The 12,734-nt window shown below is 41.8% G+C and overlaps 2 protein-coding genes across 4 annotated transcripts; both read left to right on the top strand.

The window, feature by feature from the left end:
* The first annotated feature begins 112 nt into the window (after nucleotides 1–112).
* Nucleotides 113–4,554, top strand: psmd10 (proteasome 26S subunit, non-ATPase 10). 2 transcript variants are annotated; one of them, XM_080465780.1, is made up of 5 exons: nucleotides 113–303; nucleotides 606–704; nucleotides 1,311–1,457; nucleotides 2,767–2,933; nucleotides 4,102–4,554. In XM_080465780.1, exons 1-5 carry the CDS (start codon nucleotides 190–192, stop codon nucleotides 4,253–4,255), a joined length of 681 nt encoding a protein of 226 aa, XP_080321906.1. In that variant the 5' UTR covers nucleotides 113–189; the 3' UTR covers nucleotides 4,256–4,554. The 2 variants fall into 2 exon arrangements, with proteins under 2 accessions (XP_080321906.1, XP_080321907.1); XM_080465781.1 differs by lacking the exon at nucleotides 1,311–1,457.
* Nucleotides 4,555–6,403: 1,849 nt separating this feature from the next.
* Nucleotides 6,404–11,511, top strand: xiap (X-linked inhibitor of apoptosis). Of its 2 annotated transcripts, none has more exons than XM_080466240.1 (8): nucleotides 6,404–6,528; nucleotides 8,353–8,640; nucleotides 8,726–9,302; nucleotides 9,405–9,504; nucleotides 9,708–9,786; nucleotides 10,302–10,341; nucleotides 10,442–10,624; nucleotides 10,717–11,511. In XM_080466240.1, the coding sequence occupies exons 2-8, from the start codon at nucleotides 8,401–8,403 to the stop codon at nucleotides 10,908–10,910; spliced, it is 1,413 nt and encodes a 470-aa protein (XP_080322366.1). In that variant the 5' UTR covers nucleotides 6,404–6,528; nucleotides 8,353–8,400; the 3' UTR covers nucleotides 10,911–11,511. The 2 variants fall into 2 exon arrangements, with proteins under 2 accessions (XP_080322366.1, XP_080322367.1); XM_080466241.1 differs by having other exon boundaries at nucleotides 6,462–6,697.
* The last annotated feature ends 1,223 nt before the right edge of the window (nucleotides 11,512–12,734 follow it).

The following is a 12,734-nucleotide window of genomic DNA, read 5'->3' as shown; positions in this document are numbered from 1 at the left end:
TTATAGACCATAACAAGAATAATATCTTTATGCATCAGTTCAACGTCAATGTCAGGTCAGAAAACTGCTGGTATTTTAATTTGAAGAGGAAACAAACACGTGAAGCGGAAACAGAATTCAGAATTTCCTGAGTCATTCCGCTTATCTTTCAAACGAAACGAGCTCTAAGTTTTGTTTTGTTGATAAAATATGGAGGGCTCCGTATCAAACGTAGAGGTCTGCAATTTAGCTTACACCGGGCAGTTTGAGGAGTTAAAGCAGTGTATTCTCTCGGATAAAACGCTCGCTTGTAAAACGGACCAGGTAAGAAAAGTTAACCTCGAACACAGAACAGGTGGGGACGCAATTCAGTCTGTAACACCACTGAAGACGTAGTGGGACTCTGACGAAGATGAGAGGGTCTGAAGATGTAGTGGGGATCTGATGAAGATGAGAGGGTCTTTAGATGTAGTGGGCGTGTGAAGAAGATGAGAGGGTCTAAACAATACATGATGTGGGGGTCTGATAATGATGATGATGATGATGTGGTTGTTCTTGTGAAGATGATGTGGGTATCTGAGGAAGACGTGGTTTTCTGATGAAGATGTGGGGGTCTGTCTCTTCAGGACCAGAGAACTGCTCTGCACTGGGCCTGTTCAGCTGGACACACCGACATTGTGCAGTTTCTGCTTGACCTGGGGGTGGAGGTGAATCTGCAGGATGATGTGAGTCTACATCCTGTAAACATGACAGTGTGTGATATACTACGACACGATATTTTCTTAAAAGTGGAGATCGAGACATTGCAGTTGCCTTTTCTGCGCTGTCTTCCATAAACAGGTCAGCTATAGGAGGTAATGCTTAAATAATCTGGTAACTCCTTCATTTTTTTTTTTTGTATGTCTTCCTAACAAAAATGTTAAATTGATTTATTTGGCTTAAAACTATGTAATCATTTACACTTACCCAGTTATAAATTCATCACATAAAGAGACATTCTTAAGCTATCAGTGACCATCCAAAGCAGTGATCGGTGTTATTTTTTGGTGAAGACGAGAGTACACGCAGGGCGGACTGGCTGGAGACAGGTAGGTTGAAGAGTAAGGGACAAGTAGTGAGGCTCATTGAGCAACCTCTCATAGGCAAAATAGACACTACTTTTGATGAAGAACTTAAACTATATGTAAGTTTTAGAAGCCAAAATGTACAATATGAAAATAAGATGGGACTCCTGTGCCCGGCAACTAAAAGGGCAGTTAATCGAGGACTGTCTGGTGTGGATGTGTTCACGTGGTTGCTGATGTTGTTTTGTCGTGTGGGTGATTCCTCAGGCTTCATGGACCCCTCTACACATCGCAGCTTCTGCCGGCAGAGAAGACATCGTGAGAGCCCTGATATCTAAAGGAGCCCAGCTCAATTCCGTTAACCAGAATGGATGCACACCACTGCACTATGCCGCCTCTAAAGATAGATACGAGGTAAAAAGAAATTAAAAAAAAAAAAAAAAAACATTTTTGTCATGCATTACTGGTGCAATAAGTAGTAATAAACTAAAGTGTGGATTTGAATTAGCCTCATCAAATAAAAAATCTGACGCAGATCCAGGTTCATTCATAAAATAGGTTTTTTGTTCTTGGCAAGAGGGTTGAAATCCACCCACTACTCTTAGCTTCGGACATCTCTTTGTTCTTTAACTAAATGGCGCCCTCAGCAGTTTTGTGAATAGTGCTCCAGAAAGGAAACGGTGAAAAAACACAACCACTAAACTGGTTGTTTCAATAGTTTAGCAGACGCTGCTTTTCTGAAATGTTAACATTTGCTCCCCCTTAGTGGTGTTTGAAGTCAAATATTGGTATTCCTACACTTTGAGACCATCAGTATCAGACAAACCGCGGCAACTGATGATAGAATGGCTCACATTTTTCACATCATATAACTTGCAAGTTTATCTAAATGTATTTAAAGGAGACTCAACGTTCTAAAATCAACAATTGTCTCAGAATATAGTATTTAACGAAGGGTTTCCCACTATCCGACCTGTGATGTATATATATTTATAGAAGATCAAAATATGTAAAAAGACCAAAATATGGGACACAATTGTAAAACATATAAAACACAAGAGCCAGACTGACTTGGTGGAGTTTCAGTTACTTGTGCGGCTGAATTTTGAATTAATTGCGGGTGATGAATTGTTTTCTTTGGCAGAGCAGAAAGCAGATCATTACAGTCTAACCTGCTCCATATGAAACTGTGTGTTAATCCCTCCGTGTTGCCCGGGGAGACAAATGTCTTCGCTGTGGCAATGTTTTTCAAGTGGCAATATTTTAAAACAACGGGACTCTTCTTTTGTTTTAGTGGTTGCTGTTTCCACTGAGTGTTTGATAACAGTGAGCTGTTGATGAGAGCATCCCTTTTCATTGATGGGATTGTTTCTCACTGCTTAACGGTACAAGAGTGCATATTCATTTTAAATAAGACTTTTATGAATGTTTCCTATCCTGAAATTATTAACTTTCCTTTATTGAATGTATACCTGGAGGGTTTTTTTGGGGGGGGGAGTGTCTGTTTTTGTGTAGAAGGTATTATTTCAGTATGACTCATTTAATCATGTTCCCAGTTGTATGGCACGCTGTGGTTTTACCTCTTGTTCTCACCATCACATCCAGTTTTTTGGGGGGGGACTTTTCTTCTGGGAAAACCAGGAGGCCATGACTACGGAATGTGGGTTTGATGTGGAACCACTAAGTTTAATGTTCCTCATTTTGGGAGCGTCTGTCTTCGCAGATCGCTTTGCTGCTGCTTGAAAACGGAGCCGATCCCAACGCCACCGACAAGTTGGAGTCGACCCCGCTTCACAGAGCGTCTGCGAAGGGCAACTACCGCCTCATCCTGCTGCTCCTCAAGCAGAGCGCCTCCACCAATATCCAGGACTCGCAGGGCAACACGCCCCTGTAAGTGTGGATATGTATATTTCCAGCTGTTGCTTTCCGCATCCAGCCGTCGGTTCACCGACCGTATTTGCCTCGTACGGGTTACAGTTTAAAGAACTGAGCTGTCAATCCTGGACGCTCGTCCCTCACTGCTAACATAATCTCAGAAATAACAATCTGAGAGATAGTTTAGGGTGAAGAATCAGCCTTGAATACATGCCTTGAGGTTGTCGGAGGAACCTGAATACTTAAAAGGGGTCACATTATGGAAAGTTCAATTTCTAATGGATTTCTAAGAGTAATAATCGTCCCCATAGCGGGACTGACGCCCCAGAAGTGAAGAAAGTCTGTCCTCTCTCTCGCGGGCTTGTTTCAGTTTTTAAAAAGTGTGTTGCTCCAACGAGCCAATCAGAAATCAAACCCTGTATAGTGTCATCGGGGGTTTAGCCAATGCCAATCAAGGTAGGGCCTCAACTTTCCCTTCCCACAATTAGGCAGCTCTACTCTGGCACAAGAGGAAGTACTTCCTCCTCTTACCAAGGTGGGCATGTGTGGGCGGAGCCAGTGCAGCTCACACAGACACAGCAGATTCTGAATGCAGCTCCTATGATCTAATATTCAAACGGATGAAAATGAAGGAAAAGCTGGATTTGGGGCAGTAAACTTTGAATACAATGTTTTTGGACCAACGAGACCATGTGAAAGTGTTGAAAAGCTGGATAATATGATCATTTTAAAGGAAGTCCTCAGGGTGTAACTGCATTAACCAGGATGAAAAATGTATATTTCTTTACTTTAATCTCAGAGCTACCAGCAATGCCAATTTATTAAATGAATTTAGTTTGGTTTTAATAAATCTCCGATACGTACATAGCCCCTCGTACCAGTGCATAATTATGAAGTAGAATTCAATATTAATAAACAATAAAGATTGATTTCACTGCTCTGTGTTGTAGCAAGAATGTCCTTGGTTTCCTCTCAGTCCAAAAAACATGGATTTGAGGATAATCAGTCTTTCTAAATTTCCAGTAGGAGTATATAGAGTATGAGTGCTTGTCTCTCTGTGGAGGCCTGGAGACGTCTTCCCCGGTGCAATCCACCACAAAGCTGGACAAACCAGGATAAAAGATGGAATAAAATATTTCTGTCTGCCAAAGTTTTGATTCCTCTGTTCTCTCTTTCTGCCCAGGCACCTAGCGTGCGATGAGGAGCGAGTGGAAGCAGCCAAGTTGCTGGTGGAGCACGGCGCGAGCATTTACATTGAGAACAAGGAGGAGAAGACCCCCCTACAGATAGCGAAGGGCAGCCTTGGCAACTTGCTCCGCAGGATCGTGGAGGGATGATGCCTTGCACTGACCTGTAGGGGGCGCCCGAGCTCAAATCCCTCCCATTGCCAAGTTCAGAAAATTGTCCTCCCTGCTGGAGTGCTCCGGTGACTTTGCTGAGGAGAAAAGTGGACTTACTAATGGAGCTTCGAAACGGCAAAGACCAACATCTCGTGCACTGAGCGCAGTCTTTCCAATGTTACAGGGTTTTTTTTTTCTTTCTTTCTATTATCTTTGAATTGTAAACATGATTGAATTCATTTGTTCGGCCTGTGAATGAAGGGTATTCGGAATAAACTTGTACATTCTTGAAAGTCTGAAGCGCTCGCTGGCCTCCGTCATCATTAATCAGTAGCTGGGAAGAAATATCTTCACATACATGTGACTTCGAGTCATTGCTCTCTGCTCACTGGTATTTGTGGGCCAGTGTGTTGAGCTGAGCACCGTGTAACAGGAATACATTTTAAAGTAACATGTGGCTAAATAGATCAGCGAGTTGGGAATGGTTTGGAATAGAAATCTAAATAAAGGGTTTTGAAGATATCTATAGAAAATGTAAATGCCACATAATCTCTTGTCTTCTTGCTCAGCAAATTGCAGCAATCAAAGCTTTTGCTCTGCAATTATCTGACCTTTCTGCTGCATTTTTAGTTGAATACAAGTGAACACTGATTGCTGTAACCACTTTAAAAATATGTTAATTCTCGGCTCTAAACCTGGATATTATAATCCTTAATTTATCTTCAAATAAATGAAAATAATAGTCAAGACAATCAGGTTGTTCCTTCACAAGGGGATGCCGTAATGGATAGTGGTACAAATTTGCTTTACCAAATCAAATTCTAATCTGCTCTTGTTCTTTGTTTACATGACCTGAATACAAAAATAGCTTAAGAACTGAAATCCTGCAAAGAAAGAACTTAGAGAAAAGTACAGTTTCTGTAGTTTGCTGAGGTACAAAAGTAACAATCTTTATTTTATTGATTTTTGTATTTATTTGATTTAATTATGCACGAGGCTTTGATTAAATTCATATTGACCTTAATGCCTCCTGTTAGTCTGATACTGTTTGTCAGCATGAAAACATCAGCTTGATTGTTAGCGAACAGATCATAATTCAACCGTCAAAATAGTTTCGAGTCAAAAACTAAATTGTTTTCTAGAGAAAGAAAAATCCGGTTTTTTTTCCCCACCACTGATTAAATCCACATTACCTTGAATAGGTTGGTTGTATCAAACTGCATTGGCACCAGCTTCTCTCGAAACTATTTTTTTGAAGAGGGTGGCTTGTGAAACATAACTGGAATTCCACCCAAGTTCCTCATTCACAAAAACATGTTCAACCTTTTTACAAGTGGCAGATCCTCTTTTTTCAATGAACACATTACAGTTTTTGTGGGAAATTTCAATCTGCATTAATACAGGTTAGAAGAAGAGTAGACAATAATTTATAAAGTATCAAAACAAAATAAAAAAAAGCATTAACACTTAGGGAAATAACACAAGATTAGGTGTGATCAATGTAAGAGTACATTTTATTAATGATCATCTTTCAGGACGCCTAAGGTCACTGTATGCAATGAACATGTTAAAATACTGATAAAAACATAGTAAGAACATTAAAGAATAGCCAGGGATTTGCAGCAGACCAACATTGTTTGTTTAAATAGAATTATTTTAAGGTAAAGTGTCCAGGGATTGGAAGTTTCTGCTGTTGAGTGGGAGAGAGTTCCAGAGGTGTGGGGCTGAGTGGCTGAAGGCTCTCGGCCCCATGGTGGTCATGCGGTTCCGGAAGGACAGCGAGGCTGAGAGAGAAGGCAGATCTGATGTGGAGGTGGAGGAGGCCAGTGAGGTATGGTGGAGCAAGAATAAGTACAGTTACACATGGTCAAGTCTATTTTAATGAATAAATCATTTCAAAAGTATAATTCTATCTTGAGTAAATTAAAGAAGTTTTCTTCTTCTGGATGCTCTTATATTGGCGTATGTAGTATTTTTTTTTTTTTTTTAAGATGATGGGTGCACAAGGAGGGAAGTGGCAGATTGAAGTAAACTTGGGGGCTCCCCCATGAAAACCGAAAACGCGCCAAAGAGGTATCTCTTCCATGTCGTCACCACGCTGATCACTACGTATGACGTATGGGCACGTCCGTCCGTCCGTCCCCCCCCGATCTCACTTCCGCATAGCGGGGTCACATCTACAAGACTAATCTCCCTGGACCATGTTCACATTGAGGGCAGACTGAAGTGATACCCCGGGGACCGGAGATCCGCCTGCGAGCCGCTCAGAGGTAACTAACCCGGTTTTACCCCGATATTTGACCGAGTAACCTCTCCACTGAGCGAACTGTAGGCGGAGTTGCTAAGCTAACTTAGCTGGCGATAGCTGTCTGGTTTACGAGCTCCATGTAGGATGACAGCGCAAGTCTGAGCAAGCTGTACTCCATATGCTTTACAAATGTAAGTACTTTGTGTGTGTTTTAATTCGTTTGGGCGATAATCGCCAGCCTGGTTGACTTGGTGTTAGCACCAGCAGCAGCAGCAGCAGCAGCTCGGTCTGGCGCTGTTAAAGGTCGCGGGCGTTGGAAGCAGAGCTGCCAGTTCTTTCTGTTTTGTTTTCACGCACGCCGTTACTCTCGTCTCATTATTGTGTAAAAAAACCCAAAACAAATCCACTGTATACAAGCTGCTAAAATGCATTGAAATGCCGAGCAAATTCACATCTGCGTGACATTGCTCCGTTTGAGCACACACGTCTATAAATTGATCCTTCTCTAATCTAACGAATGTGCACAGAACAGTTCAAAGATTATCAGCTGCACCCTTTAATTTAACAAATGCACTGTCTCAGAGGTCAGTTTTATAAGTAGTTGCTCAATCAGTGGCGATAGACTTTAGTTTCAAGATAAAGTTAGGATGTAAGTGTTGAAAGCTTGTAGTGTGGTTGAGCGCACACCCTGGACAACATCATGAGGGTGTGATGGATATTTCCATCATGTGTTGGCACTTGTGACTGACTAACAACATTTTCCCTTAACATCTTGCCGCACCTCTACTCTTTTCATATTTTAATTTGTATTGTAACTTAAGCCTACTTGGTGGTTGCCTAACTTGCATCCTATGATCCATAAGGACACGTTATTAATGTTTCTATTGTCGTTTGGCACAGTGTTTGTTGTGCTGCCTGGGGATAGGCTGCGCCCTGATGCCACCACAGCAAATGAGATGTGCTGTGCAGAATCCTGCCTCCAAAAGTGTCCATCCATCACATGGAATATCCGATTCCTCCATGTGATTACAGACTGGCTGCTTCTCTTAAAGGCACAGTGACCCTGTAAAAGCCTGGATGTGCTGAGCAGAGCTCCGGCCCCTGAGACACAAATATATTCAGTCACCCATTTGTTTATTTTTTGTTTGCTTGTTTGTTTGTTTTTTTGGAAGAAATATATTATCCAACCATATTTTATGCTGCTTTATCCAACCCAGGGTCATGGAGTCAAAGGCACGATGCAACGGGACAGCAAATATGTTATTAGGGTCCGAGCAGAACTTGTCACATATTTATATCAATAAAAGGAGACGTGAATGGGGTGTATAGTCACAATACGTACAAAAAAACATTGATATGTGGCATTCATTTTTTTTCCGTTTTGAAACTTGCAAAGCAGGCTGAAATTGCACATCTTTTATGCTTTATAGCTTCAAAATGTCTTGAAGATTAATTCTGTTAGAAGTTATGAAAATAACACTTAACATGCCACCAACCTGTCTATTGTCACTCGTGTGTGCCGTCATGAAATACTGTGTCAATTTTCCATATTTATTTTAACACAATCAGTGTTTATGCTATGTATACTAAATCACCAGTAGGGTTAGTTTGAAGCAGAACATTCGTGTTTCTTTTGGCTCAGTGCAATTTCTCCATTTCTTACATTCTTGTTTAAATTCCTTTATGGTTGTCATGACCTCATCATAGTTTGAATAGAAGAACCGGGACTTAGGAAGTTACCATATTTGGTCAGTTGCCCGATACAGGATCGTTTTCTCCTGTATTCTGAGCAACCTGTCTACTCCCACTTACTGCAACATTTTTTTTGTTCATGTTTTATCTGCAGACGTTCTGTTCTTCAAGTTAGTCCAGCCTCTGGTTTCCTCGTTCAATCATGGGCGACCACAGGCGGGATGGTGATTTGGAGTCGGACCACATGGCCGACTTCTCCCTGATGGACAGCCGTCTCAACTCGTTCCGTGGCTCCAGTGTCACCCACCAGGTGTCTGCAGTAAAGCTGGCCCGGGCCGGCTTCTACTTCACCGGCCAGGCTGACCGTGTCCGCTGTTTCAGCTGCAAGAAGACGGTGGAGAACTGGTGCGAGGAAGACCTCCCCGTCGAGAGACACAAGGAGGTAACAATGGTGGAAAGACAAGGTTGTTAAACTCGGCTTGACTTCTTTTACTCATGGAGAATTCCGACATTCCTCTTTGTTTCAGGTTTCTCCGTCTTGCTTGTTTCTGAGCTGCATCCACCGGGCCGGTTCTGATTCCCTGCTCACTAATGGGTTTGTCTCCAACGAGGAAGCGGCGGACATGGAATATCGACTGAGGACGGGAGAAGTGGTGGATGAGAGCACGTACCCGATAAGCCCTCACATGAGGAGCGAAGAGGCCCGACTTCAGACCTTCTCATCATGGCCGCCAAACAGTCCGATGAGATCCCGACAGCTGGCCCAGGCAGGGTTCTACTACTTGGGACAGAGCGACATGGTGCAGTGTTTCTGCTGTAGCGGCATGTTGAACGGCTGGACGGCGGAGGACAACGCCTGGGGGGAACACAACAAACATTACCCCAACTGCTTTTTCATCCTCGGGCACGATGTGGGTAATGTCCCATTCCAGGGGGGCATGGAGGAGGAGGGGGAGGGGGAGGGGGGGGAGAGCAGCAGCAGCAGTCAGCATGTACACTCGGAAGTCCTCATGGGGAGTCTGGAGGAGAGGCTCCGGAGCTTTGCAGGTGTCCAGCACCCGATTGAACCCGAGAGGCTCGCCAGAGCTGGTTTCTACAGCAAAGGTAGGGCACAGATGGTTGACTAAGAGTAAGGCAGCCTTGGTGCTAAACTACTGATTTTCAACGCTGAGGAATGTTTCTATTGTGGATTGTGGCCATTTTCAGGCTCAGGAGACAAGGTTTTATGTTTCCGCTGTGGTGGAGGTCTGAAAGGCTGGCAACCTGAAGAGGATCCATGGGAAGAACATGCCAAACACTACCCAGGGTGAGAACAGCCCTGCACTGTCATTCAATACAACTTGCTTTGTCAATGAACTCTTTCATCTGCAGTTCATTCAAAATCTTACACAATATCTCAAGCAGGATTGGTCGATTTTACATTTGTGGCTGACATGTTGTATTGCATCACTTGGAACGCAGAAACCTTTTGTAATAAATGTTGTTTGTGTTTTTTTAAACCCCATTTAGTTGCAGCTTTGTGTTAGCAGAGAAAGGACAAGAGTTTGTGAGCAACGTCCAGCTACGAGGACCGTCACGCAACCAGTCGGTCAGTATTCTCTCCGGTTCTCTGAAACAGGGTTCATTGGGTTTATCTGATTTGGTTAAAGAACTAACCTTGGCCATCAGCACAGCAGAAGTGTCGCTGAGGACAACTATGTGTTGAAGTAAACGGAGCATTTTGATGGAGGTGCGGCAGTTTATGAAAAACATGTAAATTAAAAAAAAAAAAAAAAAACCCGACTGGGGAAAATACCAAGGAAGTATATCTGTATATCTGTGAAATCTAATTTCCAACTAACTGTAGGAGGAAATATGTTTTTGGTCAATCTGCATTCTTCTCATGACTTTCATTCTTCATAAATGTAAGGTGTGCTCTGCCTCATTTTGATCTTCCGGCCACAGGACTTGATGGGCATGTGCTGCATTGTTAAAATAGGATTATTCAATATTTTATACTTCCTGATCAAAAATCTGTCTCCGTAGGAAGGAATCAAATATATTTGATCAATAGTGTTAATGTCGAAGTAATTTGTTATGGTCCTATATGTTTTTTCCTTCCAGAATCCAAGTCATCAGAATGGATTTTCAGGGGCCAAGAATGGTAAGTATATCTACATTTTGATTAAAGTTTTTTTTGTTTTTTTTTTTAAGTTGCGGAGCAGCTAAACCTGATCACTTGTTTTGTACCTTTTGGTTGACAGACGTGCTGCAGTCTCCCATGGCTCAGAAGGCCTTGGAAATGGGTGTGGACCCCGGCGTGCTGGAGAAGATCATTTTGGAGAAAATGAGCAGGACCGGCTCAGGATACTCCAGCCTGGAGCTGCTCATGGGGGACTTGCTCAACAGCACTCCAGCAAGTGAAGCTGCCAAGGCTGAAGAGAGAGGTAGAGCTGAACCAAAGAATAAACAGAATACCAGAGTTTTATTGATTTTTTTAAAAAAAAAATTTAAATGTCTTCCCATCTTTTTCTTTAAGATGACGATCCACTGGAGAAGCTGCGGCAGCTGCAACATGAGAAACAATGCAAAATCTGCATGGACCGAGATATCTGCATTGTCTTCCTCCCGTGTGCTCACATGGTCAGCTGCAAAGAGTGCTCAAGGTCGCTGGTCAAGTGTCCCATCTGCTGCGGGTCCATTTCGCAGAAGATCATGACCTACATCGCTTAAAGGGACCCACAGACACCCCCCCCACCCCCAATCATCAGTGCTGCTTCCCAACTATCCTTTTAATTCAGTTGTAATTTAATAATAAATGTATAGCGGGTAGCCTGTAATATATTTAAGGTTTGTTTTGTTTCTTTTTAAAATCAGAGTTGAAGAATGAGGGAATTATTTTCACAACCACTTGGTTGGTATAAACAGCTCTTAATGGTGAAATAATTTTATATATAGATCGGACATTACTACTGACATATGTAAATACACACTTATGGACTTTTTTCCTTTCGAGAAACACTTTGCGCCCGATGTGCCTTCCTCTATTCAGGTTTATGTAAGGAGTCTCATTGGTCACATAAACTGAACCGACATTGAAAGTTTCATTTATGGAATTTACCTTGTTTCTTTTATGTTAAATTCCACTTTCATCTCTCTGTGTGTTCTGCTTCACTGACAATTTGTGAAGGTCAATCCATTTAGAACTTTGCTTTTATCGTTGAGAAACTCTTGATTCCTCACAGTACCTAAACCAATGTGGTGTTGCCTAATTTTAACCATTCCATCATGATGTCTGTTATCAAGAGTGAATAAAGCTACAGATTTGGAGTTGAAGTGTGTTTTTGAACTGAGTACGCTGCATCTAATTCCAAGATAATAATCTACGAAGGGCTTTTGGGATTGGAAAGGTATATGAATAGATTTCTTATGTCCTTAATTTTACTTTGTGGGAACATTTATACTATATTTAAATCACATTTGATATTGTGTAAAAAATGTATAGTTTATTGGACATTTCCTTTATTATTATTGGTTAATCAATCCTGATTAAAAAAACATCAACACGCAAATAATCATATCAATGATCACAAGTCAACAGACATCCACTTTTGAAATCACAGTTGATCATTTAAAAAAAAAAAAAAAAAGTGATACACAATGACATTGCCCCTTACACACACACACACAGAGTCCTAAGAGATGTCAATCCCTGCATAAAGTTTTCTTCATCACCGACATTGAAACTGCACCTATCTATATATATTGTATATAGTCTCATTGGAGAGATTTCTGAAAACAATCAACCCTACCCTTTCACTGTCCCACTGAATAAGGCAGGGGTGTCAAACACGGGGCTCGATGGCCAAAACTGGCCTAGAAGATGCTCAAACCTGGCCTGCCAAGCCACCAAGGAAAGTATAAAAAATTTCAAAGACAACATTGATATTTTAACAATTTTCTTAGACGTAGGGGAGACAACACAACACAAAGATCTGAGCTCAGATATTGGTGATGATGGCATGAAAGATAGCAAACTAGCAGTAGCCTCAGCGCCACGCTGTCAGGGTGAGTTTGTAAAAACACACATAATGCAACAGCTATGGGAGAAGCTTTGTGGACTTTTCACTGTATTTTGCACTGGGAGGTTTCATTAGATTTGGCTTCATGTTGAGATTGTTGACATTTTTTAAAGCAATTGTTTGGTTTTGTGAAAATAAAACATTTTCATCACACATACTCTGCGCCACAACAACACAAAACAACTTTAAAGGTTAAACTTAAAGGTTATTATGGCACTATTTTACTAGTCAGGCCTGTGCATGTGAGCCCCTGAAATAATGTTTGACATTGCTGATATACGACATTATTAACTTTGAAATAAATAGGAATGAATGAATGACTCGATCAATGAATGAAACTTTATTCCGAACACACAAATATAAAAAGGAAAGAAAGGTTGTTTGCAAACTTTGTGTTTGGATTGATTGGCCATTAATCAAACCCAGCTGTTGTGCGTGAACTCCATGTGCTCCACGCAGGGGTGCAGTTCCCTCC

The sequence above is a fragment of the Lipophrys pholis genome, assembly GCF_963383615.2.
Source record: "Lipophrys pholis genome assembly, chromosome: 6".
Lineage (NCBI taxonomy): Eukaryota > Metazoa > Chordata > Actinopteri > Blenniiformes > Blenniidae > Lipophrys > Lipophrys pholis.
The sequence above is the reverse complement of the archived record's forward strand: the minus strand, read 5'-3'. Positions and strand labels throughout refer to the sequence as shown.